The sequence below is a fragment of the Podarcis muralis genome, chromosome 12 (genome assembly GCF_964188315.1).
Source record: "Podarcis muralis chromosome 12, rPodMur119.hap1.1, whole genome shotgun sequence".
NCBI lineage: Eukaryota > Metazoa > Chordata > Lepidosauria > Squamata > Lacertidae > Podarcis > Podarcis muralis.
This window is the reverse complement of record NC_135666.1, coordinates 47,900,632-47,924,719: the sequence shown is the minus strand read 5'-3', so window position 1 is coordinate 47,924,719 and position 24,088 is coordinate 47,900,632. Positions and strand designations below refer to the sequence as shown.

The window sequence follows — 24,088 nt, the reverse complement described above, 5'->3', positions numbered from 1 at the left end:
GTATCCATGTTCAAGTAAGACCGCTAGTAGAAGGTGCAGTGAGATTGGTTGCGTTACTTAAGCAGGGTGCTAATTTTCACTTTTCTTTGGTTATCCTTACGACTGCAGGAAGTTGTCGCTCACTGGATTGCTGAATGCCGCATTGCTATTGAACAGGCAAGACTGCTGACGTTGAAAGCAGCCAGCAAAATAGATGCCATGGGCAACAAAGAAGCCAGAAAAGAGGTAACAGGGCAAGCGCTGCAAGCTGGAGAAAATAGCATCATGTTAGCAGATGTGTCTTAAGTCAAGGGTAACTGGGGTGGGGTCCTCCAGAGATTGTGGACTGCAGCTCCTATCATCCTTGACCACCGGCTATGCTGGCTTGGGGCTCATGGGATAGCACTATCTTGGCTTTCCTGACCTAGGAAATAGAATTTTATCATCTCTGCCAATAGCAAAAAAATCCATTATTTCATACCTGGACAATCCCACCTGTGTGTACAGTTGTACCTTGAATCCTGAATGCCTTGCGAGTTGGACGTTTTGGCTCCTGAACGCCATTAACCCGGAAGTGAGTTTTCTGGTTTGCTAATGTTCTTTGGAACCCGAATGTCTGCCGCGGCTTCTGATTGGCTGCAGGAACTTCCTACAGCCAATTGGAAGCCACGCCTTGGTTTCCAAATGTTTTGGAAGTTGAATGGATTTCTGGAACGGATTCCGTTTGACTTCCGAGGTACGACTGTATTTTGGCAAATACAGCAACCTTGTAATTTTTCTTGGTGAACATGTCGTGGATTTAGTGCAAGCAGCCTTGGCTCAGGGGCAGAGCATCTATTTTGGATGCAGAAGGTCACCCTGCCTGGAAAGCCCCTGCCAGTCAGTGCAGGAGGACCAGTGGTATGACTTGTTCCTACACACGGCAGACCATTCCAATAAGATTTATAGCAATCACCACAGTCTTCCAGCTTTCAAGAAAGCAAACAGAATTTGATCAGGAACTGCATTTTTTGTTTCAATTCAATACTGTTTCTTTACCTTAGTGCCCTTATCTCCAGGGAGCACCCAATGGGCTTCATGGCTGAGTAGATATTTCAGCTTGGGTCTCCTGATCTGAGTCTGACCCTCTAGCTATGTGCTACAAAGATCGCTTTGGCTATTCTTATTCCACTGTGGCTATCGACAAGTTCAACTGGAAGACCACCAAATTCTCAACAATCAGTATTCTTGCTTGAGCTGGCTGGATTAGATTGGCTCTGGTTTGGCTCTGTATGGTTGTGCCTGCTCTGTATTTTCTCAGAAACAACTTTTAGTAAGCACTCTAGAAATTACAACCTCCCACTACACCAGCAAGCATGCTGCCTTTGTGTATGTTGTCATGCGCCCAGAGTCGTCCTGGATTTTAGGCAAGTTGCAAAACAGCAAACATAAACACTCACAAATGTGTCCAGTGGCATGGGGGTGCTTCGCTTCTTTTCTGAATTGCAAGCCTGCTTGTCATCAAAGGGTTTTGCTTGTTTATTCATGAGCACATCTTCTTTAAAAAAGCTTTTCCTCATCTTTACAGGTTGCGATGATCAAAGTGGTGGCCCCCCGGGCAGTCCTTAAAGTGATTGACTGCGCCATTCAAGTTTGTGGAGGTGCCGGAGTCTCCCAAGACTTCCCATTGGCTGAAATGTAAGTGAATGTTATTCTTAGGAGAGGCTAATATTGTAAGCCAAACACATCCTACGAGCTGTGTGTGGTGGCTCAGTAGAGGCTCAAAGCTCCTCCTTTAGCTGCCAACACACCGGCGTCGTGTCAAGCTCCTGCACATATAGCTCCTGCACAAGCTCCTGTTGGCACATAAAGCTGAGCCATAGTTTACTTTAACCATGGTTTGTTCAACAAACCACAAGTTGTCTCGCAGATGAGATAACAAGCCTTGTTTCTCCAAACTTGCTCTTGCTTTGGGTCTCAGTTGCTTGGAAGCACATGGGGTAAGGTGGAAGAGGTGATCCAACAAACCATGCTTAATCTAAGCTGTTGCGACTGAATTAAAAAAATTCCTTTGCTCACATTCTAATCTAAAAAATTAGGATTTTTTTTTTAAAAAAAGGTATAGTAGCTGAGCTTAGTTTTATTTAAAGAATGTATCTAAAAAGGTAAAGGTACCCCTGCCCGTACAGGCCAGTCTTGACAGACTCTGGGGTTGTGCGCCCATCTCACTTAAGAGGCCGGGGGCCAGCGCTGTCCAAAGACACTTCCGGGTCACGTGGCCAGCGTGACAAGCTGCATCTGGCGAGCCAGCGCAGCACACGGAACGCCGTTTACCTTCCCGCTGGTAAGCGGTCCCTATTTATCTACTTGCACCCGAAGGTGCTTTCGAACTGCTAGGTTGGCAGGCGCTGGGACCGAACGATGGGAGCGCACCCCGCCGCGGGGATTCGAACCGCCGACCTTGCGATCGGCAAGTCCTAGGCACTGAGGCTTTAACCCACAGCGCCACCCGTGTCCCTAAAGAATGTATCTAGTGCTCTCTTATTCAAGTCGGTCTGAGAGTAATAAAAAATTAAAATTCACAGTACAAACGTTTGAGCCCTAAGTGCATTTATAGTAATTTAATCCTGGGAATTTTGTTCTAGCAGAAATCCATGTACAGTACTGTATCCCACAGCTTTTGCACGGTGGGGTTGGTTGGATTTGACCTACAAAGTCCTTTCCAAAGCCAAATCTGTATATGGCATTATTCTTCTAAACTGCTTGGAGGTGTTTTTGTTTTACAACCAAGCAGTGTAAAAGTGGTTTTTAAATAAAAAAAGATTCTGCTGAAGATGCACATTTTAAAAGCCCCACTGTCTGCGCTGAAAGAGCCAAGATGCTTATGAGACTTACAGCGGTTTCCAACTTGTTTGCCTCCAGATGTTCCTGACTACAACTCCCATCAGTTTTGGCCAGCCTAGGCAGTGGTGATGGGAGTTGTAGTCTTGCAACATCTGGAGGGCACCAGCTTGGGCTAGAGTATGAAGTCTTTATCATCGAAAGCCATCCTTGGTATGTTAAGAGAAGGTGGGGAGTGACAGAGCACGAGACTTTTGATCTCAGGGTTCATGGGTTTGAGCCTCACAATTCCCTTCTAACTCGACAATTCTATATAATTAGAGGTAGAGACCTAAGGTATAAACCAGCAAGCCTTCCTGTTGTTGTGTTGAAATGGCCAGACCATCTGCAACTGCTCTGTTCCTCCTGCAGGTTTGCCTACGTCCGTACGTTACGCATAGCAGATGGGCCCGATGAAGTTCACCTCTCCGTAATTGCAAGACAAGAGCTGCAGGACCAAGCGAAACACCTGAGTGCACATCTGTAATATTTTGCTTGCTTGAAGTCGTGATGGTACCACAATCATTTTAAACCATTTTCTTTAAGTTAGGCTGAAAGCTTATGGGGCAGGGGACTGTAGATTTGACACTGTTCTCAATTATGGATATTTCTTAAGTAAACTCACTCTTACTAATTCTACTAGCAACAATTCCTTTACTGATACTTTCACTTGCAGACAAAATGGCTTCACTCAGAAGCCTACGTGTTGGGCCATCTAAACCCAAGAGGGAAGGTCTAGAATAGGCCTGCCATCAGAATTTTGATACCTTTCCCTGCAGTTGGTGGGTTGCATAAAATGTAAGATTCCTATTCAATTGCACACTGGGTTTTGCTCCTTCTGTTGTTTTTTTTAAAGCAGGCGTGGGACATTTATTCAGCCCCAAGAGATGCATTCCCAGCAGTGTTTCTCAAACGGGAGTCCCCAGCTGCTGTTGGACTACAACTCCCATCATCCCTAGCTAGCAGGACCAGTGGTCAGGGGTGATGGGAATTGTAGTCAAGTAACATTTTGGGCGCCATCTAAGATGCAGGTTTGGTTCTCTCGCCCTCAAAATAGATTTCAGGTATCGAACCCTCATTTTCTTTCCAGCTTTACAAAGGAATAGAACAGCAGAAGTACAAGTCTGTCACATTAACAGTTCAGTTCCCTTTATTTTTTAAAATTTTATGTACATACGAATGATCTGTATAATGTACATTCAATATAGAAAGTTTTATATACTGGATAATGTATAGAACATATCACAATTACACTATGCTTTTTATATATAACATGTTAACGTCATTTTTAAATAGGTTTTTTTTTTTTTTTTGCTGCATTTTAATTTTTCAATTTGGTAAAGCCAGTTATACATACAAATATCTTGTTAGGTCTGGTGAAGGAAATGTTAATGATTGAGGAGAGAGGCAAACACCAAGTCTGTCAAGTTTTGGGAGGATTATCTTGTCCAACTTGGAGGAGGATCAAGTGATTTAGCCCAATTTCTTCGAGACTGCAGTTCAACTTCAGTCATGCTTAGCTCATAAAATACAAAAAACTAGGAAAAAGTGTTTCGATTCACAGTCTTGTAAACAAAAATATAAAGGAACAAAAAAATGTGCTTACGTACAGCAAGAAACAAAAACTTCTTGCGTACCCCTTTAGGCTGATCCCCCAAAGTACTTTCTTCTTATGTTACAGTGTGATAGAATCGTGGAACCTTGTCTTTCCCCCCTAAAAAAAATATATTCATAGAAAAAGGAATAACACTGTCATGAAACTGGAAAGGCAGGCAGAAATCTGTTTCGGTGGACAGGCCAAGGAATGGGGCCTTCCTCACCCCCGCCAGTCTGTTTCGGAGTCTCTTGCATTTCATGTCCTTTAGCTGTGGTCTCCAGCTTCGTGGTCTACTGGAGGGGGGACACTGGGCAGAACCGATGAAGACCTCCCTGCAGTAAGATAGCCAGCAACTCCAGGACCTGTACCAGGGGGGAAAGATAGGAAGGAACAAACAGTTTTCTTTAAAACGCTGTATCATTAACATGAGTGTTTTCAAAGTTGTTAGTTCTGATCAGACAAACCATAGTGATCTGTCTTACCCATGACATTTGTGTCCAGCTTACATTTCTCTAGATTGATACACGTTACTGGAGATCAGATTTCCATATCACCAGTCACTATGCTATCTAGGATTTATGTTTTAACTCAACTGCAATAATATATCCACAAAAATATACATATACACATACACAAACACACATACATGTACCAGAGGTTTTCAAACTATGGTCAGTCCGCAGAAAGGTTGCAAAACAGACAAGATTATCTGAACTTTACCCTAAACTTGATTTGTTTTTTTAGGCTGTTTGGACCAGGGCAGGATGATTAAACTGGCCAATGAGACGGTGGGTCAGTTGTTTACATAATAAGCCTACTAGCTTTGTCGATTAGAGGTACCTCTCATTTTTTGCAACAATGCTAGTGTGGAAGCAAAAAATGTTGCTTGCTTTCATAGTTAATCTATCCATCATATTGGAAAGGCAAGGCTAGATTGTTCTTTTGCGCTATAGAAGAAAATACTAAATGGCCCGTTGAGACTCCTTGCAAATTTTTCAAGTGGTCCGTGTGGGGGGAAGAGTTTGAGAACCACTGATACGTACCCTCAGGCACCTACCATTTGGAACCCTGATGTCACAGTCACAGGGGAATAAAAATCACGAGTTCCAAAACGTGGCATTGCGCAATGTTCTACAACAGTCACATGTCCGCTACCACTGTATTGCCATGCACCTAAGGAAGCGTTTCGTTCTAGGAACTGCGCAGATGCAGCATGCACTGAGCAAAGTGGTATCTACCTGCTTTTAGAGGGTGCTAGAGAGAGGTTTAGCAAGCTGCCTGCCAAAGTAGATCTAAAGCCCACTTCTGAGATGAAGAGGACTGCTACCAGATAGAAGGGAAGGAGAGGAGATACCTGGGGGAGAAAGAAACCAGACGCAAGGGAAGTACAGACAGCAAAGCACTTGGAAGCAAAAGTGAAGCATCACTCCATAGTGTCCCGAGGAGGTTTGTAACGGACACATTAATCATTTGCCCCTTTCAAATTTCTACCCTGGATATGTCCAGAATTAAAGCTGAAGTCCAATTGGAGCATCCATTGCTCCTTGTGGCCCCTTTCCCAACATTACAATTCTACGATCAAATTAAGGGGACTGAATTAAGGTGTTATCCCAGAATAAACAAGCCACATGATACACAAAAGAAGGGAAACACAACAGGAAAAGCCTAAATTAGAATGTTTACTGACCAGTGAGGTATCCTGCTGTTTGAGTCTCAGAAATGAACAAGTCATGTTTCTGATCTTTGAAGGCACTCCACACAGAGGAACGAGACAGTATTTCATTCACCTGCAAGAACAACAAAGCTCAGGAAACGTTTGTTTCATTTCCCCCGCTGTTCTTTAACTATAACTGGCTGCTGTCATTATGAAGTTGAGCCTGCCATTAGCAGCGGCTTTTGTAATTGCACAAATCTGGAGCATTTTTTTTTTGGGGGGGAGGTTTCGTCAAAAATACAAAATGCAGATACTGAAAGGAATTCAGGGTGCTTTACCTGCTCTCCATACTGTAGACTGCGAGACATAGATTTCAAAGCTTTAACGATCTGAGCTTTCGTGGCCGAGGGGCTTTCCAGATTCTCAAGACCGACGCCTTCAAGCAATCGCAGGAGATATGGAACCAACTCTACTTTCAAAGCCTGCAAAACAAGATTACAGTGGTACCTCGGGTTACATACGCTTCAGCGGCGCAGCAGCAGCGGGAGGCCCCATTAGCTAAAGTGGTGCTTCAGGTTAAGAACAGACCTCCAGAACGAAGTACTTAACCTGAGGTACCACTGTACACGGTACTTAATGATAGTCCAAGGGCATTCCAAAGCAAGAAGTGCTCCTATCCGTCAGGCAGGTGACGAGCCTGCCTCCTAAAATTCTTTGCTCTCCTGCCTAACTCAACAACTCAGGTCATCTCAAATATGGCCACCCAGAACCGCTGCAAAAATATTAAAGGATGAATTCACCACCTTCCCCAACGTTCCAACATTAATTCCACATGATTTTATGGTAAAGATGACTCCAGCTCTAATAGACAGATAGGTACAGTCATACCTTGGCTCCCGAACGCTGCAAACCCAGAACTGATTGTTCTGGTTTGTGAACGTTCTTTCGGACGCCGAACGTCCGACGAGGCTTCCACGGCTTCTGATTGGCTGCAGGAATTTCCTGCAGCCAATCAGAAGCCACAATTTGGTATTCAAATGTTTTGGAAGTTGAACGGACCTCTGGAACGGATTCTGTTCGACTTCCAAGGTACGACTGTATTACCAAAATCTTCATCAATGACTGAGGAAGTAATGAGTGGCATGTACCATTGGAATTTGGCTTGCCCTGAGATGCAGGATTATTGCTGTATGCAAATGCCTTTTTCTATACCAGATTCCTTTTCTGCACAAGCATGTGCCTCTGTTTGGCCATTCAATACACACTGCTCCTACTGGTAAGGTACTCCAAACAGCAAATGTTAGGAACTCTGCATTTAGTGTTGCACACAGAACTCGGCTAGTAACTCAGGGAGATATTTGTGGTGTATTACGGATATCAGCATGCATGGCAACATTCCTGTGGTGTGGTCACTCTTAGAAATACATGTGTGAGCGAATGAGCAAGGATGCATGTTAATGCAAGGACATTCCACCCGCAGCTTTGCAAAGCGAGCCTCACTTTTTCTTGTTGCCCTAAGCAACCTACACACAAGCTGCCACAGGGAAATTCCACACCACTCCACACAACACCACGAAGCAAGCGTAACAAATTGAATGGACACATATTTAGATTGCTATACAAATGCCTTTAAAGGGCGCGGTTCCGGCTTGCTTACTTGGACTACGAGATCATTTTGTTCCTTTTGAAACATTCGATTGAGTGCCTCGCAGGCTACTCCAATCGTATCTGGCCGTTTCTTCATTCCATTCATCACGGGTCCAATGGTCTCTAGCGCTGCCATGGAGCGAACACAAAGCTGTGGAGGGGAAAAGCAGTTTTATTTAGGCTGTTGAAGATTCTCATTTAAAAGATGAGGTTACAAGACCCCGAGAAATGTCTAGCACAGGGGTAGGCAACCTAAGGCCCGGGGGCCGGATGCGGCCCAATCGCCTTCAAAATCCGGCCTGTGGGCGGTCTGGGAATCAGCGTGTTTTTACATGAGTAGAATGTGTCCTTTTATTTAAAATGCATCTCTGGGTTATTTGTGGGGCATAGGAATTCATTCATTTCTCCCCCCCCAATATAGTCCGGCCCCCCACAAGGTCTGAGGGACAGAGGACCGGCCCATGGCTAAAAAAGGTTGCTGACCCCTGGTCTAGCATACCAACTTGAGTTAACACCCATTTTCCAACCTGGGCTGCAGAAGTAGTAGGCAACATTCCTTAAAGCTAATTGCTGCTAATTTTCCATACCCTGGATTAATTCAAACTATTGGTTGACAGAGAGTTCAAACAACTAGGCAACCAACATATTTTAGGGCACCATATCAGGATAGTGTTGGGGTTGCTACATACTGAGAGACTGGAAGCAACAGTTTGCCTAAATAGGTTGAAGCGTGCATGGACCTGATCTCTTCAACTGACTGAGTTGACAGTTTTATATACTATGATCCCAGCTGGAGACAATCTAATCTGGGGTCTAATATGTTTTAAATTGAACCCTGTTTTATACTGTGCCTAGACAGACTTACCACCCCTGGTACTGGTTTGGGGGGGGGGGATTTGAAATCCAGTCTACAACTTCAAGAACATACAACAAGCACCTGAGATGAAAGTTCTTCCAGCAAACAATAACACAATAAATCCATATCTTCATACCTCATTATCAGACAGCATGTGTATGACACGCATTGCGCTTTTCGGAATGGCGTTGTTCTTGTGATTCAGGGCCTGGAGAATCTTGGGAAGATGACCAAGAGGGGGAACTTGGTCTGCCAGCTGAGGCTGAGCACTAAAGAGGCACACCGTCGCTGTTGTTAAAGTTTCTAAAGTTTCCCCCTGTTTCGTAACACAAAGCACAGAGCAAGTCAATGAAATTTCCTGCTCCACTATTGAAGTCAGCCAACAAGCAGCCAGTTTACAATCAACCGTGTTAATGACACTCAGGAGTTGCATGTATGAACATCTTGATTATTCTGTGGGAACCGTAGGCTTATCTTGTTAAGAAGCAGAGAATGACAGCCATAACCTGAATATGAATAAGAACCTCTTCAATGTACTGAGCAGTTACCGTTTCTTCGGTTAGAATCTTGTATGGGGAAAACCCAAACTGCATGCACAGATCAAATGTGTGTGCATAAGCTGTTTCGAACAGCTGCCTTATGCAACTGCATGCTGCACAACGGCTTGTGCTAGGATCCATTCCTTCGTTGTTCTTCATACTAAACAAATTGCTCTCCTACTGCCTTTAACCACCATGCGTTTACTGCTGTTATGTGCCAATTATTTCACAGCACAAGCCTAGGCAGGTTTACAGAGTAAGAAGCAGAACTAACCACATCCTTAAAGGTCTTTATTGTGAACTGCTCAGGGCAAGCTATTCATAAATGAAACAAACAGTGGTAGGAAGTAGTAACAATAATAGCAGCAGCAGCTTTCAGTGGACCGGAGCTCGCTTTCACAAATGCAGTTGCACAAAGCTAACATGCAACCAATCAACTCCACTTACATGGGGGTTGTTTTTCTCCAGGAGTTCGGTGAATTTTTCTAACAGTGCAATGAGAAATTCCCTCGGTTTTCGCAGCACCCAGGCCGGCTGGGCAATAAAGATTCTTAGGAAGACCCCTCCTACAGAAAGTTCACCCTCTGCTTCACCATACACCACAGCAAAGTCCTCAGGCAGCTGGATCAACGAGAAAGGGGGGGGGGGGAAATGCCACTGAATTCGTGTATTAGGAAAGTTACATTTGGTTTATTAGAAAGGGAGGGGGGGTAGCAACACAGCTGTGAGCCCAACTACGATTATAAGGGTCCGTAGCAATGCAGAATACTCTGCAGCAGGGCTGTTGAAGCTGCAGCTACCCAGTGGATGCTGGGCTCCTGCTCCCATAGGACCAAAAGTAGCATGACGTGGTCAGAACGGATGGGAGTTTTAGTGCAAGAACATCCAGAGTTTCATAGGTCGCCCCCCCCCCCCCGGGTCCTACTGTGCAGTTTCATGCTATTAGTCGTGGTATAGTGAGATAAGACTGAGCAGTAGCAAAAAACAGAAAATGCAAAAGGATACGAAGGAAAATCACACCCATGCTTTGTTTTAATCTCCCCCATAACATTTAAATTTTGCTTACCTTCCAGTTAATGTCAGGGTTGTCTCTCTGTAGTTTAAAGTGCCTTTAAAAAAAAGTCAGAAAACCCATTAACAAATTCTTCTGCAAGCAAGGGGTAAAAATGAATTAAATTCTAAATGCTTCCCTCGCCTGAGGTTAAAATCAAACTGGCTTATTTGCACTCTAATCGCTTTCAGCAATTTTGATCAATACAGAATATCTGGTTATATTTTTTGCATTATGCCGCCTAGAATAGACCCTGTACTACAATCCCAGAGGATTCCAAACTGAATCTAATTGTTGGCTTTACAGTTCTGCTACGTTTTACCACGAAATTGACTACAAAAGTACAACCATTATTCACCACAACTGTAACATACTCTAGCATCATTTCTCGAACAGTTGTAGACACTTTCTCTCTGGAGTTGTCATTCCATATCAACTCTGGATTTTCATGCGTTCCTTCAAAAATGTGAACAGCAGCTTCGGGGTTATCTCTCATGGCATCCATAAAGACACCAGGTAGAAACTTCATTAGGGTAATTCTAACCTAGAAAAGAACACACCAGATTGCAGATTCTGTCACCGCTAACCAAGGTTTCCAGTGAATCAAATGAGCAGCTTGTAATACTGACATCTAGCAAAGCACGGGGAAAATGTTTTTGAAAGGAATTTCCTTATCAACAGATAGCAATTCTTAAACCTGTGTGGGGAATGCCTTTGTATGGCTGAATATTGTTTGGATAATGACCTGTCTTGTGAAGAGTCCTTGAGTTACCCCCCTGCCTCGGAATGACATAAACTGAACTTGATGGATGGGCATTGTGAATCCCCATTGTTCAGCCCAGACAGAGAGAACCAGCTCTGACAGCCTTCTGACTCTTTCCTCGCTGCAAGGTGACAGGGAACCAGGCAGAGGGTTGCACCCGCCCTGTGGAATGCTCTCCCATCAAATGTCAAGGAAATAAGCAACTATCTGACTTTTAGAAGACATCTGAAGGCAGCTCTGTATAGGGATGCTTTTAATGCTTGATGTCTGTTTAATGTTTTAATTTGTTGGAAGCCTCCCAGAGTGGCTGCGGCAACCCAGTCAGATGGGCGGCATACAAATAATAAATTATTACTATTATATTATTATAGGTTTCACAATTCATGAAGACTAAGGTTATCAATAAGGGGACGCGGGTAGCGCTGTGGTCTACACCACAGAGCCTAGGGCTTGTCGATCAGAAGGTTGGCGGTTCGAATCCCTACGACGGGGTGAGCTCTCGTTGCTCGGTCCCTGCTCCTGCCAACGTAGCAGTTCGAAAGCATGTCAAAGTGCAAGTAAATAGGTATCGCTCCGGTGGGCAGGTAAACGGCGTTTCCGTGCGCTGCTCTGGTTCACCAGAAGCGGTTTAGTCATGCTGGTCACATGACTCCCTTGACCAGTAAAGTGAGATGAGCGCTGCAACCCCAGAGTCGGCCGCGACTGGACCTAATGGTCAGGGGTCCCTTTTACCTAAGGCTATCAATGGCTACTATGCCCACTGTTGGAGGCAGAATGCCTCAAGGAACCCGTTGCAGGGATTCACATTTGGGGAGAAAATGCTGCTATACTCCTGGTTATGACTTCCCACAGGCATGTGGTTGGCCATTGCGAGTATTATATGCTGGGCCAAATGGGCTGCTGGCCTGATCCAGAATGGCTCTTCTTATTGTTGCCATGTTTTCCAACCAGCATGTTGCTCTACAAGACTAGTAGCTTGCAGAGAATGAAATGTAAAGCTTGCACCACGTGAGGGCTGTTTATTCGAAGTGATGCACATTGGCTGCATCCAGACAATCAGATCTTGGACTGAGAAGCCAAGCTACGAACAGGCAGGCAGCCACTTGGCTCTCCCCACCCTTCACGTTAAGTGGAAAAACCAAGGCAGGAAGACGTCGCCAATTCCTCTTGCGTCCAAACCAGGAAAACTATGACTAATGGCTTCCAAATAAAGAATGACAGTAAGTCATATTTCAAAACTGGCTTATGCAGCCTGGTTTGCTGGGAAGCTATTAATCATTGTTTGCTAGCTTAGGTGTAATGGGAAGCCATGGTAACAGTAGCTTCGTGGCCTGTTTCCCAGCCCATATGAAGGGATGATAAAGATGAATACGGCCTGTGTAATGTTAACTCCTAGTACAGGGTTGGACAGCATTTTTTATAAGCATGTTGCAAATCAAGTCTAACAGACATTGTGTTATTTAGTGTTAAAAGCATGCTTTTAAAAGGGCCAGTTACAATGCCCAAAAATGAAGCAAAACACTCACCTTTGGACCAACCAGCTTGTCGGCTGTCATTTTAGCAAAAAGCTCTGCAGTCTGAGATCGAACTTGGGGATGTGTTGAGTTGCAGAACATATCAAGTAAGTAGATTAAAGCACCTAGGAAGGGACAGAGAAACAGAGGGCCTTATGGCAGCCTATGAATGTTCTGATAGATAAAAACAAATGAACTGTTGCCTCTTCCAATCACAGTAAGTTTGAAACATTACTTTTGGGTTCTACAAGCAACAAAGAACAACAGCGTTCACTGTACCTTTTGCCATGGCCTCTTTAACTATTTTGGTACTGGATGTCAAAGCATACAGAGTTTCCAGAACAAGCTGCCGACCTGCCAAGAGGAAAAACCGTGAGCAAAACCCAGCTTTTGTGTGTCTCGATTTAGCAAAGATGAAGTAAAAACGTAACAGGGCTTGTTTAGAGTTGGACAATGGGGCCTGCACTGTTGCCTATTTTAGCTGGCCCCTCAGGAAAGAGCTGTTTATGAGTCGAAACAAAAGCCTTCCATGGACTGAGTTCCAAAGTCAGCAAAGGTACTTAAAAAAAATATCCTATGAAAGATCAGCTTAAGTCAAAGAACTAAGCACTAGTAGAATTAAAATATATGCATATAAAAAAAAATCACATACATATACAATACAATAAAAACATCACAGGTCTAGCCTTTCCCTTAAAAGCAAGTCCCCAATAGAGAAAGAAGTTCCAAAGGGCTGATTGTGGCAAGATGCCTTCATTCGCAAAATGGGTGTATCCTGAAAACATAGTGAAAGTATGACCTAACCTTCACTGAGGGTTTTTCTCTAGATCTATTTTGAATGACAAAGACAACACCCCAACACAGGCGATTTTACTTCATTAGTGACTTCCTATAATTTCCCCAACAGATCTGAAGTCAGAGGGCAAGGTCTCCAGGTTAGAGAATATTTGTCTCTACACAGGCCTGAGACCTCAATGCCCTTCCCAAGTTGGAGCCACAATTCTATATGCATGCTTGTGTGGGGAAGTTTTTCTTTTTCTTTTGGTATCTAAAGAGTTTTCTAAACATGTATTTTTGTCACTGAATAAGTAAACTCACGCTCTACGTACTTGAAGGTAGTGAATGTAGGAGGGCTAGTAAGTTGGAAAGAACCATTGCTTCTGCAATATTATTTACACATTCTTGGTTACTAGTCACTATGTTCACCACCTGTGAAAGAAATAAATAAAATAAAATAAAAACTGCTAGACTGGTATGGAAGCAGCTAGTTGTCAATCTTCATTCCTTCAACATAAGGATTGTCTACATATTGATTGGATACATAAATTCAAGCTCTGCTTCCAGAAAGGCCGCTCTGAATTTTCTGTGAATATTTATAGCAGAAAATGTCTTTCAAAATATTTGACCAAATGCTGTTTTCAAACAATAGGAGTTTAATTTTGCAACAGAAGGAGCACCATCAGGTAAAAGCCGTGACCCTAGTTCTCTATCTCTTCCCAACCCAGCATCGCTGTCCCTACCCATTCAGAGCGAGGTCAATGCAAAGGCTTCATTTGCCCTTGGCGAGGTAGCCAAATCTGATTTGTGTAACGGCAGATATATGACCTGTGATTATCTGGGATCATGTGGGCTGAAAAAAGACTCCATGTCCCCCAAAAATCTGACACTTAGCCAGCTTCTTAGAACAGGCAAATAGGTGTGGAAATGTAAGCCGGGGGGGGGGGGGAGTGGATATTCGTGTATAGGGGTGGGCGAGGGAATAACCGTTTTTTAATACTCTGGGTAACAGTGTCGGTGCAAAGAGATCAGTCACTTTTGCCAAGGCAACTCGGGCCATTGCTTCTGCCAAATGATGCGACTTCTGGTAAGAGATTAAGACTGCCACTGTTGCCTTCGGAAAGAACATTTGGACAAATGTCATTGTGTTCTACTGCCTGCTAAATGCACATTCCTTAGTACTATTCACATAGTCTCTGAACTGAAGATTTAAAGTCATGTACGGTAGCTATTTTGATGCCCTGCACTCCATTCTCTAGCTACGAAGCCCAAAATCAGAATCATTACTGGCTGAGTGTAAAATAACGTCCTTACATTTGTCATAAAAGTGAACACCGCTTTGATTAATCTACACAATATGTTCCGAAGTAAAGAACTTTCTCCTATGGCAAGAAACTTTTATCGCTTTGGTTTTTACCTCCAGAGCCAGCTGTTGGACTTGACCAGCTCCGTGGACACGCAGAAGGGAGAAGATTAACTTAAAGTGACCTATGCATTCACATTCTGAACCTGCATGGAGAAAAACAGCTGCTATGGTTAAAGTGGGCTAAACTAAAGCACTTTCAAGCAAAGGTATCTTAAAAACATTTTTTAAATTAAAAAAACCCACCTTAATCAGCTTAAACAGCCATTTTAGTTTGGTGATAAGCTGTATGACTAAGCATTCATCTAAAACGTCGAAAATCTAAAGTGAGGTTTCGTTCGACAGGAATGTTTAAGGTGTCTAACATGCCTCACTTACCTGGGTTGTGTTTTATTACATTTCTCAGAGCCTCCAAGGCCATCTCAACCCTTCTGAGCCTCTCTCCATGTTGGTTCGACTCCACTTTCCCTGTGTGAGTCATGGCCATTAATGTATGAAGATACTGGGCTTGTGAGCCTATGTAATCCAATAGGCTTGCAGCAAATGATTTCGGAAGCTGTAGGGTAACAAACAAGCAAGAAGGAAAATTAAAAAGATAGATAGGAAGGAAACATTTTGTTGCTGCTGCTTAACACAGTGTATCCACATTTTACAAACTATTTACAATTAAGGGATGAACAATCAAATGCTCTATCAGGATACATCACCAGTAGTGTCTCAGCTTCATGTAGCAAGGCTTCTTCACAAGATTATAACAAAGAAAGGCTAAGACTGCTATATAAAAGTCTGGGAAGTTCTATAGTATAGGGTTACTCCATTCTGAAAAGATTGCTTTCCCATTGTTTGAATTTTTTAACAGTTATAACAAACATGTAACAAAATTCAGAGGGAACAGATATAGATCCTCTGAACGTATCTGCTGTGTTGATGATTTACTGAGAACAAATTAGTACATCCTATATTTTGACAAGGAAAGGAGCTTCAATATCTAACATGTTTCGTATTGGTATGCAAAAAAGAAGAAGAAGAAAAGGGATTAACCAATTTAAAACCAAAAGACTTCGCCAAATAACAAGAAGTGGAATCTTACCTCCAGCTGGAATGTGGGGACTTCATTGTAAACTCTAACAAAAATCTCTCCTACAATAAGCTCTTTTGCATGATCACTGAAGATGAATTCAGATCCATAGCTTTTATCACAGTCACCCTTTAGAAAGTAAAAATCAATTGAATATATTTGCAGCTTCCCATAGTAAAAACATTAAGCCGAATGGACGCAAAAGCAGTACAGTTCCCCAATATGAATTGTCTACTTTAAGCTTGGAGCCATGAAGCGGGGACAGAATTTGATTTCAGTTCTCATTTACTTTGCAAGAAAAGGCTAGAAATGTAAGCAGGTGAAGGTAGGAGGAGAGTTGGCCAGCACTTGGGAAGATATCTATTACTTCTGTCCTTTCCCATGGCTGTTGCTAATTCCTGCACAGGTTGCACTTTAACCCTCAATGATCTTTTAACACGTGTGGTGCTACAACAGGAATCCTGCAACCAAAAGCAGGTTGTTTTGAAATTGTTCTTTTACCTCCAGCTGAAGAACTTGAATACGTATGACAATCATATTCAGCTACAAGTGATTGCCAAAGAAAAAGAAGAAGATGCTAAGGCAAGACCTGAGCTGTACTACTGGCAAAGAAAGAGCTCTCGATCACTCAATTGAGGGCAAATATCTGAGGGAAAACAAGTCACCCCTTGTGCTGCTTCAACATCTTCTCCATCCGGAGCAACATGAGATGCAACAAAGGGGATAAAGGAATCAGGAAAAACTGTCTCCTCCACCTCTGCCACCAAGAGCCTCTCCTGGTTGTAGGTCATGTCTGAACTGAAGGAGCCTTTCTGTTCACTGATGGCAAATTAGGATCAGAGTTATTTACACATGCTTTTGTTAAAGGAGGCTGTTTACAACATGAGACCATAAATGGAGAAATGAGGGGATGAAATCTATAAATCCCACGGGAGCACACCAAACTTTTGTGGCCTGGTACAGTGGTACCTCGAGTTACATATGCTTCAGGTTACATATGCTTCAGGGTACAGACTCTGCTAACCCAGAAATATTACCTCATGTTAGGAACTTTGCTTCAGGATAAGAACAGATATCGCATGCCGGCGGCGCGGCAACAGCAGGAGACCCCATTAGCTAAAGTGGTGCTTCAGGTTAAGAACAGTTTCAGGTTAAGAACAGACCTCCAGAACGAATTAAGTTCTTAACCCGACGTACAACTGTACATTAAAAGAAGCTGGCCATGTGGCTTTTGTACACCTCAGTTTAATGATTCTGAAAAATGCAGCGACAAGAATCACTTGCTGCTTCTTTCAGTTCCCTGCCTCAGAAACTCCCAACTAACAAGCCCGACAATTTGAAAAAGTGCCTCACTCTTTTAATCATGTTTTCCTGCTGAGATTCCAAGAACTCAAGGAGTTCAGCTCTTGTCCGATTGTTCCAAATAAGGTACGGGCTTTCTGTGTTGCTGTTCAGCATTTTCAGAATCTAGGTTAAGAAAGTTATGGCAAGACAGATTTGAATGCAAGACGAATATTTCATTTTTTCTACAGCATCTACATCCGGCCAGCTTAATACCATTACAAAACCACTGTAACCCTTCTAGCTTTCTCAATGTGCACGTTATTTCCTCTTATTTATTCTTTAACACGAGTCTATTTGGAATTTGCTCTTAAAAACTCCAGCTCTGGCTAGATGCACACTTTATGATTTCAAGCGCTACCAAAGTAATCTGAAACAGTCTCTATTCTGCAACTATTGAGTGCAGCAAGCACTGTTTCTCTCTTCTGTTTGCGTGCACACACACACAAATATTCCTGGTTTGCCATATGCAGTAGTCACTCAAAAATACTGTAGCAGCAATATCATGAGAAATAGCCCTTAGTATCTGGCAAGAAAGACACGACAAGTTAGAAATAGTAGGATGACTACTGTACGAATCAGCACATCTCTATTAACACTCCACTATCTTAAACAAAAATCCATTGGCTGCAACACAGAGAACTGAAGGTGCTCGCAAGTGCCTCAATCAAGACTCCTTTTCTAAATTACTAAATTTTCATACTGAACTTACATGCTCAGCATACTTGTCAAGAAAAGCGGAAAAACATTAACGTGGATATTAAAATGTTATTGTACCTCGGCAGGATTGACCACAGCAAGTTTTCTTGCAATATATGGCGTCAGCATGCCTGCAAGACTTTTTCTGATGGTTGGGTTTTCAGGCGTAGCTTGTTCTTCGGGAAGATATCCGCCAAGACGGCTCAAAGCAAGGAGGCTAAGCTTGGCAAGGGTATTGGCTACTTCCTGTTAGCAGAAAATAGGGAATCAATCTCATGCATAGATTTCCTGAGTAGATGAAGAAACAAGACCACCCCTCCTTCACAAGCAATACTGCAAAATAAAATGGACACAACTTGCAAAAATGTCATTGCCCAATTTGGGGCGACTGTCACTTGTCATTGTGTCTCCTTATACCCCACTATGCAGGAGGGTTCTCTAACTCTCTAGAGGGGCTTTTTGGGTGCTGCAGAGGGGTGTGTGTGTTTTTTAAGAATATAAAGAAGTTCCCTTCCTCAAACTTCCTTTTCTCTTTGGATCAAAGCTTGGCACAAGCAAGCACAACTGATCTTGAGAATGCCATTTGAACCGCACAAAAAAGGCTACAACACACATGCAAAGTTTTACCTAAAAGCACAGCACATTAAGCAATGTGTTTGATTTTAAGATAATGACTGTAAGTTCCTACAGCCATCTCAGAAGTGCTGCTCAGGATATATTTAAAGTACAGCAGTCTATTCACAGTTCCTTATTATCATTACCTGCTGATTGGAATCTTCACTCTTCTGAATCCCACTCTCTTCTAGTGTGTAATCATAGTTGAAGATGTAGCCGAGCAAATACCACAGAACTCCAGCTTGGAACAGATGTGTCTGTAGCCAGTAGTCCACAGCAAAGGAGCTGACACACTCGACCCCTAGGGAAGCCACGCGGGGAATGTTCTGAGTAGGAAAGAAAACATTTGCTTTGGGTGAGAAATGCTTCAGTTCAGCAGGAACGAGACAAGCGGTGTTTCTGACGTAAAAATGACAAAATGCAATAGTGGCACGTTCTTCACACTTTTTGTTTCTTCTGCAGTGTAGCGCTTTAATCACATTACATAATAGGGTAAACAGAATAAATAAGAATATAATAGGGTAAACAGAAGGACTGTGTCTGTACATTCCATTGGACAATGTGCAAACAAAACTGTCTACATGCCCCAGGAAGTCTTATGTAAACTGGGGCTCTGACAGGAAGTTCTACAGCTTTCAAAAGGAAGGCAATAGGCCCAAGTGATTGCATGCACTTAATGGACACTCCGGAGGTTCTACAGAAATGGGAGGCTAGAAAAGGAAGATAGGAGTCATACAAGAGCTTACCTTGCCATAATACAGTACTCTGCAGAGATCCTTGATGATATTTGGCATTTCAGTTATTTTCTCTCTGCAGTCTTCAAATTGGGCTGCCACACTGTAACATTTACTTACATGCCCACACACCTATTAAGTGAAAAATGCTAAGTCATATGGCGTTGGGACAGTGTATAATAAGATGCACTACAAATACACACACTGCAGAAGTTGAAAAGGAATGATAAAGAGCCCCCTGGAAAGGCAGACACAGCACTGTAATTTGCCAAGTGATTACTTCTTTCAGTCTTGTGAAGCATTGTTACTTCTTTTCAATTTATGAAGTGTCTAACGTTGGCACCTGGGACGTGGGTGGCGCTGGGGGTTAAACCACAGAGCCTAGGGCTTGCCGAATTCCAACGACGGGGTGAGCTCCTATTGCTCGGTCCCTGCTCCTGCCAACCTAGCAGTTCGAAAGCACGTCAAAGTGCAAGTAGATAAATAGGTACCACTCCGGTGGGAAGGTAAACAGCGTTTCCGTGCGCTGCTCTGGTTCACCAGAAGCGGCTTAGTCATGCTGGCCACATGACCTGGAAGCTGTACGCCGGCTCCCTCGGCCAATAAAGCGAGATGAGCATCGCAACCCCAGAGTTGGTCACGACTGGACCTAATGATCAGGGGTCCCTGTACTCTTTACCTTTGATGTTGGCACCAGGAAAGGGCTGTGGCAAAATGGGAGAATGGTAAGGTACACATTTTGCATGTGGAAGTTCTCAGGTTCAGTCTTTGGTATCTCCATCGTTAAAAGAAACTATGCTTTAATGAGAATAAGCAGAATGCTGGTAGGCACCACTGAAATTGCAGGTGCTTTCTTCCTTCCCTGTTGCTGCTATACCACCAAAAATAAGCCATAGCTTCTTGTGTTATCCGAGCCTGGACTGGTGGTTTGTTTCTCTCCAAACCAACCACAAGCAGCTAGCCAAGGTTTGTTTTTATTCACATTAAACCATAGTTTATTTTATCTACAGTTTTAATATGATGTGAGAAGTATGTTAGTGTAAATAGTTAGAACAGTTGCCCAAATATGGTCTCCTATGGCCAGTTCACATTTTAGTTCACATTCACACATATGCTAAATCCTCCATTACTGGATTATTTTGAACACTTACCTGAACTGACATATCATCTGGCTTACTAAAGTGTGTCAGGACAGCAACACAGCGATTAAAAGCCTCTTGCAGAATCTGTGGGGATAGACAGACATGTTTTCCCCCTGAACACTGTCAGCAGCAAAAGTTGAAACGATTGTTTTCATTTAGCAAATATTTCTCTCCGAATTTTCGGATGCCATTTTAAAACCACAATGTAAAATTTAATACGTCAAATGCCTACTTGTTAGAGAAAGAGAAGTTCAATTATTCCAAGCCAAACCAATAATCTGAAATTATCTGGAGTAATATTAACAACATTTTTTAGAAGCCCAGTTATTGTTTCTTTTGCTTGATATAAGTTAGAAGTTAATATTTGTCTTTTTAAATAACAATCTACTTGCTTATTCTTAGGCAAATTAAGCCAAAGACATGAAATATTCAGCATTGGTTATGCAAGCTTATAGAATAGTCAGCAACAGCAGTTCTGAGATGTACTTAGCTAGAAAACATGAGGGAAAGCTGGCTTTGCAGACAACACCCAGCCAAAAAGGGGTATTAAAATGCATTTTGCAAACCAGAGCTTAATAGAAAGGATGCAAAGAATAAAACTCACTCTCTGCAAAACGCAACCCACAGGAAGATTTTGAGCCTACCTCAATACCATTCTCTCTTCTTAGTTCTTCTGCATTAAGTGCCGAGCAGTTAACAGTGTAGAAAGCTAACTCAGTAGCAGCAGGCAACAGGGGAGATTCTTTGGAGAACAAGAGGTCGTCTGAAGTTTCTATTGTGATTGTCTTAATCAACATGGGGTAGCCTGCGTATTTATAAGGCTTCAAATCTTGAAAAGAAAAGAATGCCAAGAATCAACATTCACATCTGGATCAGTCTCATGGTGACACTTACTCTATACCAAACAAATTATTTTATGGTTTCTTACTTCAAAGGCCAACCACACAGGGGAAAGAAGTGTAACACAGAATGCACTAAACGAATTAGCTCCTAACAAGTAGGAGAGGTTGAATTCCCCAAGATTCTGGGCAGCTCCTCGGGCAGTATACAGGTGAATCTGAGCAGCATTTGGAAAATAGGATCTCAAGGTTCTGTTTTGAATGCAGACTTTCTGCTTTAGAACAAGTCCTAGGTTTTCTACCAACAAAGGTCCACCTATTAATCAGTGGAGACTGGTTGATTTTAAATTGCTGGGAAAAAAGTATTCACTGCATTCAAAGAAATGTCCATTTTGGACTGGACTGTAGCCTCCAGACGTACAGGGGCCTCAGAAATCCACTCTCCAATGAAACCAAGGTTATGCACCTGAAAAGGTAGGGCTTGATAGTTTGCCGCACGATTTGTATTGGTTGTAGCCAGTGAACTCCCAAATAGGCCCAAAGTTTTCAATAACACATAAATGTGATTTAATATTTTACAAAACAAAGTTATGTCTTCAGATGCTAAGTATAATTACCATCTTTGTGTCTGTTGAAAAGGATGCTTTGAGCTTTCAAAATTAGAATTATATTCTCAGGATCTGGACCATCCACCACTTTGGCTGACTTTGTACACAAAAACTCATACGCTTTATTCACCTTTTCAAACATATCCTGCAAATACAATGCACGTAAGGAAGCAGGTATGAATCCAATCTCAAAATAAATCAGCTGATGTTGCAAAAGGAACAGGCCAGGTTTTTCGAGAAAGACTGTCTTTACTACATCATCATCAAAGACACTGTTCTAATTTTGAGCTTATTTTAATGTTTTTCTGACTTTTATTCCATACTCTTCTATGGAAAGTCCTACACACACACACACAGTAGGACAACAGAGAACAAGAAACGTAAGTACAACCTATTCAGAACAGCCACGTGTACAGACTGCATCATACACAGTATTCCAGTATTTGGCTAAGGATTACTTAATGTAAAGAAGGGATGAGACCTGCAGTCAGATTTCCCCTCCCAACCTTAAGTTGTACAGCAGGAAGGGAAAGGGTCTTTGAAGTTGTGCAAATTGTGCAATTACGACTTCTTCCCTCACAATCAGATCAAAGCAGAGGGAGAAATTAACAGACCCGTAATCCTGGCAGATGTGCAAAAAGTAGTCCATACAATTTTGGGGATGCAATTACATTTTGAAGTTTGGAGCTTAAAACAGTTGCGATTAAGGACTTCCAGTTCAGTGATGTGCTGACTTCATTTACATTCTTCTGCCGGGATTACAGAGCTTTGCCACATTTGCACAGGAAGGACAGATAAAAAGGGCATTGGGAGAGAGCTATTTTCCCCCCACAAGAAAATGGAAGGCGAAACTTGAATGGAGTTACTAAAAATGATATATATGCCTCTGTTACCATGGGAAAAAGGGGTGTGTGTGTGTGTGTGTGTGTGTGTGAGAGAGAGAGAGAGAGAGAGAGAGAGAGAGAGAGATTGTGTTTGGGTCTGGCAACTGCCACTACTGGAATGTAATAGGGTTCAAACTCAAAACTGTTTCCCCTTTCTGATGTAAATATATATATATATATATTTAAGAGCTTTAGCAAACCAACAGTTGCACTTCTATTATGCAGGCATTTGTCCTGATTACATAAAAGGAGTGACTCTGCACATTTGAACAAATGCACACTTGAACCTGCTCCCCCCACTGCAGTAACTGGGGTAGATCCATATATACAGTAGAGAGCCTGTGCTCAGACACCAGATCAGACCCAATACATCCTATAGGCATAATATATATTTAATACATAGCACTTACTCGACCTTCTGGATTCTTGTCAGGGTGGTATTTCTGGGCCAGTCTGAAATAAGCCTTCCTGATTTTGCTCTCATCGTGCCTGTCAGATACATAAAGAATTTGCTTACCTAGGATTCAATATGCTGTCATTCGGTCAGGGGAAAAAAATGTAACATAGATTTCAAACTAAACTGTGGCAGAGGTTATTTTGAATGGCAGATTTTAGGTCACTTTCCAAAGCACATTTTATGAGTTAGCTACAAATGTTATCCATAAGATCTAGGCCAGTTTGTCTCTTATTTAATGCTGAGTAGGGGTGGCAGCGCTAATGGTGCATTTTCAGTGACTTTTCAGCACTGCCGATGTGACAATAGCAAGGCCTGTGTACACTATTATGACAATCCAGTCTTGGAAACTGGATTCCCCGCCCACCCCATCCTCTCTGCACACTGCTATGTGGGCTCCTGCGCTTTAGTTAACCGCTATGCGTCCAAATCAATAGGTCAGGCTGGTCTGAAATAGAGGTGCTCCAATGCTGAACCACTATACTATCGTTCCTGTACAAAACTTCAGCCATGCCAGCTGTTCTTCCGGTTCTAGAACTTAATCAGAGGGCAACTAAGTTTAAATGACGCAAGATACACGACCTAAGAGTCATTTATATTAAAATGTCAGTGGAACCGAAGAGCACATAACTTACTGTCCTTGTCCCTTTGGGAGATGGAGAACTTCATAAGCGTCATCTATTGACATTGTGGGTGCCTTCTTATCCACCTCCTTCTTCCAAGCATCTAGGGTATCTTTTAAGAGTTTAACCTGGGCAGGGTGGTGGGGAGACAGAAAATTCCAAATGAGTTCTTCTAATGTAACTTCCAGATCTTCCCGGGGTGGGGGGGGGGGGAGAGGAAGGGGGAGATAGCTGCTATTACTCAGCCACCTAGGCCCTCCTCTCTATTAGAAAACCTGCAATATAGGAGTTTTATTTCTTATATTTGAAAATTTGAACATACTCCTTTATTTAATTTCATTGATGCTTTAACAGTAAATTGGTACATCCATTTCACAATAATCTTCATTATCCTCGTTTTTATTCTGATTATATATGCTGGGATCTTTTCTGTGAACCACCCTGAGACTTCCAGGTATAGGGCGGTATATAT

At 42.6% G+C, this 24,088-nt stretch overlaps 2 protein-coding genes across 5 annotated transcripts in view; one reads left to right on the top strand and one right to left on the bottom strand.

Moving 5' to 3' along the window:
• ACAD11 (acyl-CoA dehydrogenase family member 11) overlaps window positions 1-3,472 on the top strand; it is a 43,036-nt gene extending 39,564 nt beyond the window's left edge. Inside the window, exons 19-21 of the mRNA XM_028750155.2 lie at window positions 109-225; window positions 1,547-1,656; window positions 3,211-3,472. Coding sequence (XP_028605988.2) covers window positions 109-225; window positions 1,547-1,656; window positions 3,211-3,325 — 342 coding nt within the window. The 3' untranslated portion in view covers window positions 3,326-3,472. The remainder of the gene's footprint in view (window positions 1-108; window positions 226-1,546; window positions 1,657-3,210) is intronic.
• A 498-nt stretch (window positions 3,473-3,970) lies between these two features.
• Window positions 3,971-24,088, bottom strand: part of DNAJC13 (DnaJ heat shock protein family (Hsp40) member C13) — a 64,634-nt gene continuing 44,516 nt past the window's right edge. For 3 of the 4 annotated variants that reach the window (XM_028750150.2, XM_028750151.2, XM_028750152.2), the window contains 23 exons: window positions 23,629-23,744; window positions 22,950-23,028; window positions 21,665-21,800; window positions 20,853-21,037; window positions 20,218-20,292; window positions 19,079-19,198; window positions 18,479-18,658; window positions 17,796-17,963; window positions 17,031-17,144; window positions 15,690-15,806; window positions 14,978-15,155; window positions 14,654-14,745; window positions 13,569-13,668; window positions 12,739-12,813; window positions 12,472-12,584; window positions 10,557-10,726; window positions 10,198-10,240; window positions 9,579-9,752; window positions 8,729-8,908; window positions 7,747-7,887; window positions 6,428-6,571; window positions 6,123-6,222; window positions 3,971-4,797 (listed from right to left, as the gene is read on the bottom strand). In XM_028750150.2, coding sequence (XP_028605983.2) covers window positions 4,700-4,797; window positions 6,123-6,222; window positions 6,428-6,571; window positions 7,747-7,887; window positions 8,729-8,908; window positions 9,579-9,752; window positions 10,198-10,240; window positions 10,557-10,726; window positions 12,472-12,584; window positions 12,739-12,813; window positions 13,569-13,668; window positions 14,654-14,745; window positions 14,978-15,155; window positions 15,690-15,806; window positions 17,031-17,144; window positions 17,796-17,963; window positions 18,479-18,658; window positions 19,079-19,198; window positions 20,218-20,292; window positions 20,853-21,037; window positions 21,665-21,800; window positions 22,950-23,028; window positions 23,629-23,744 — 2,898 coding nt within the window. In that variant the 3' untranslated portion in view covers window positions 3,971-4,699. Of the gene's footprint in view, window positions 4,798-5,673; window positions 5,790-6,122; window positions 6,223-6,427; window positions 6,572-7,746; window positions 7,888-8,728; window positions 8,909-9,578; window positions 9,753-10,197; window positions 10,241-10,556; window positions 10,727-12,471; window positions 12,585-12,738; window positions 12,814-13,568; window positions 13,669-14,653; window positions 14,746-14,977; window positions 15,156-15,689; window positions 15,807-17,030; window positions 17,145-17,795; window positions 17,964-18,478; window positions 18,659-19,078; window positions 19,199-20,217; window positions 20,293-20,852; window positions 21,038-21,664; window positions 21,801-22,949; window positions 23,029-23,628; window positions 23,745-24,088 lie in introns of all 4 variants that reach the window. The other variant, XR_003709103.2, reaches the window with a different exon arrangement.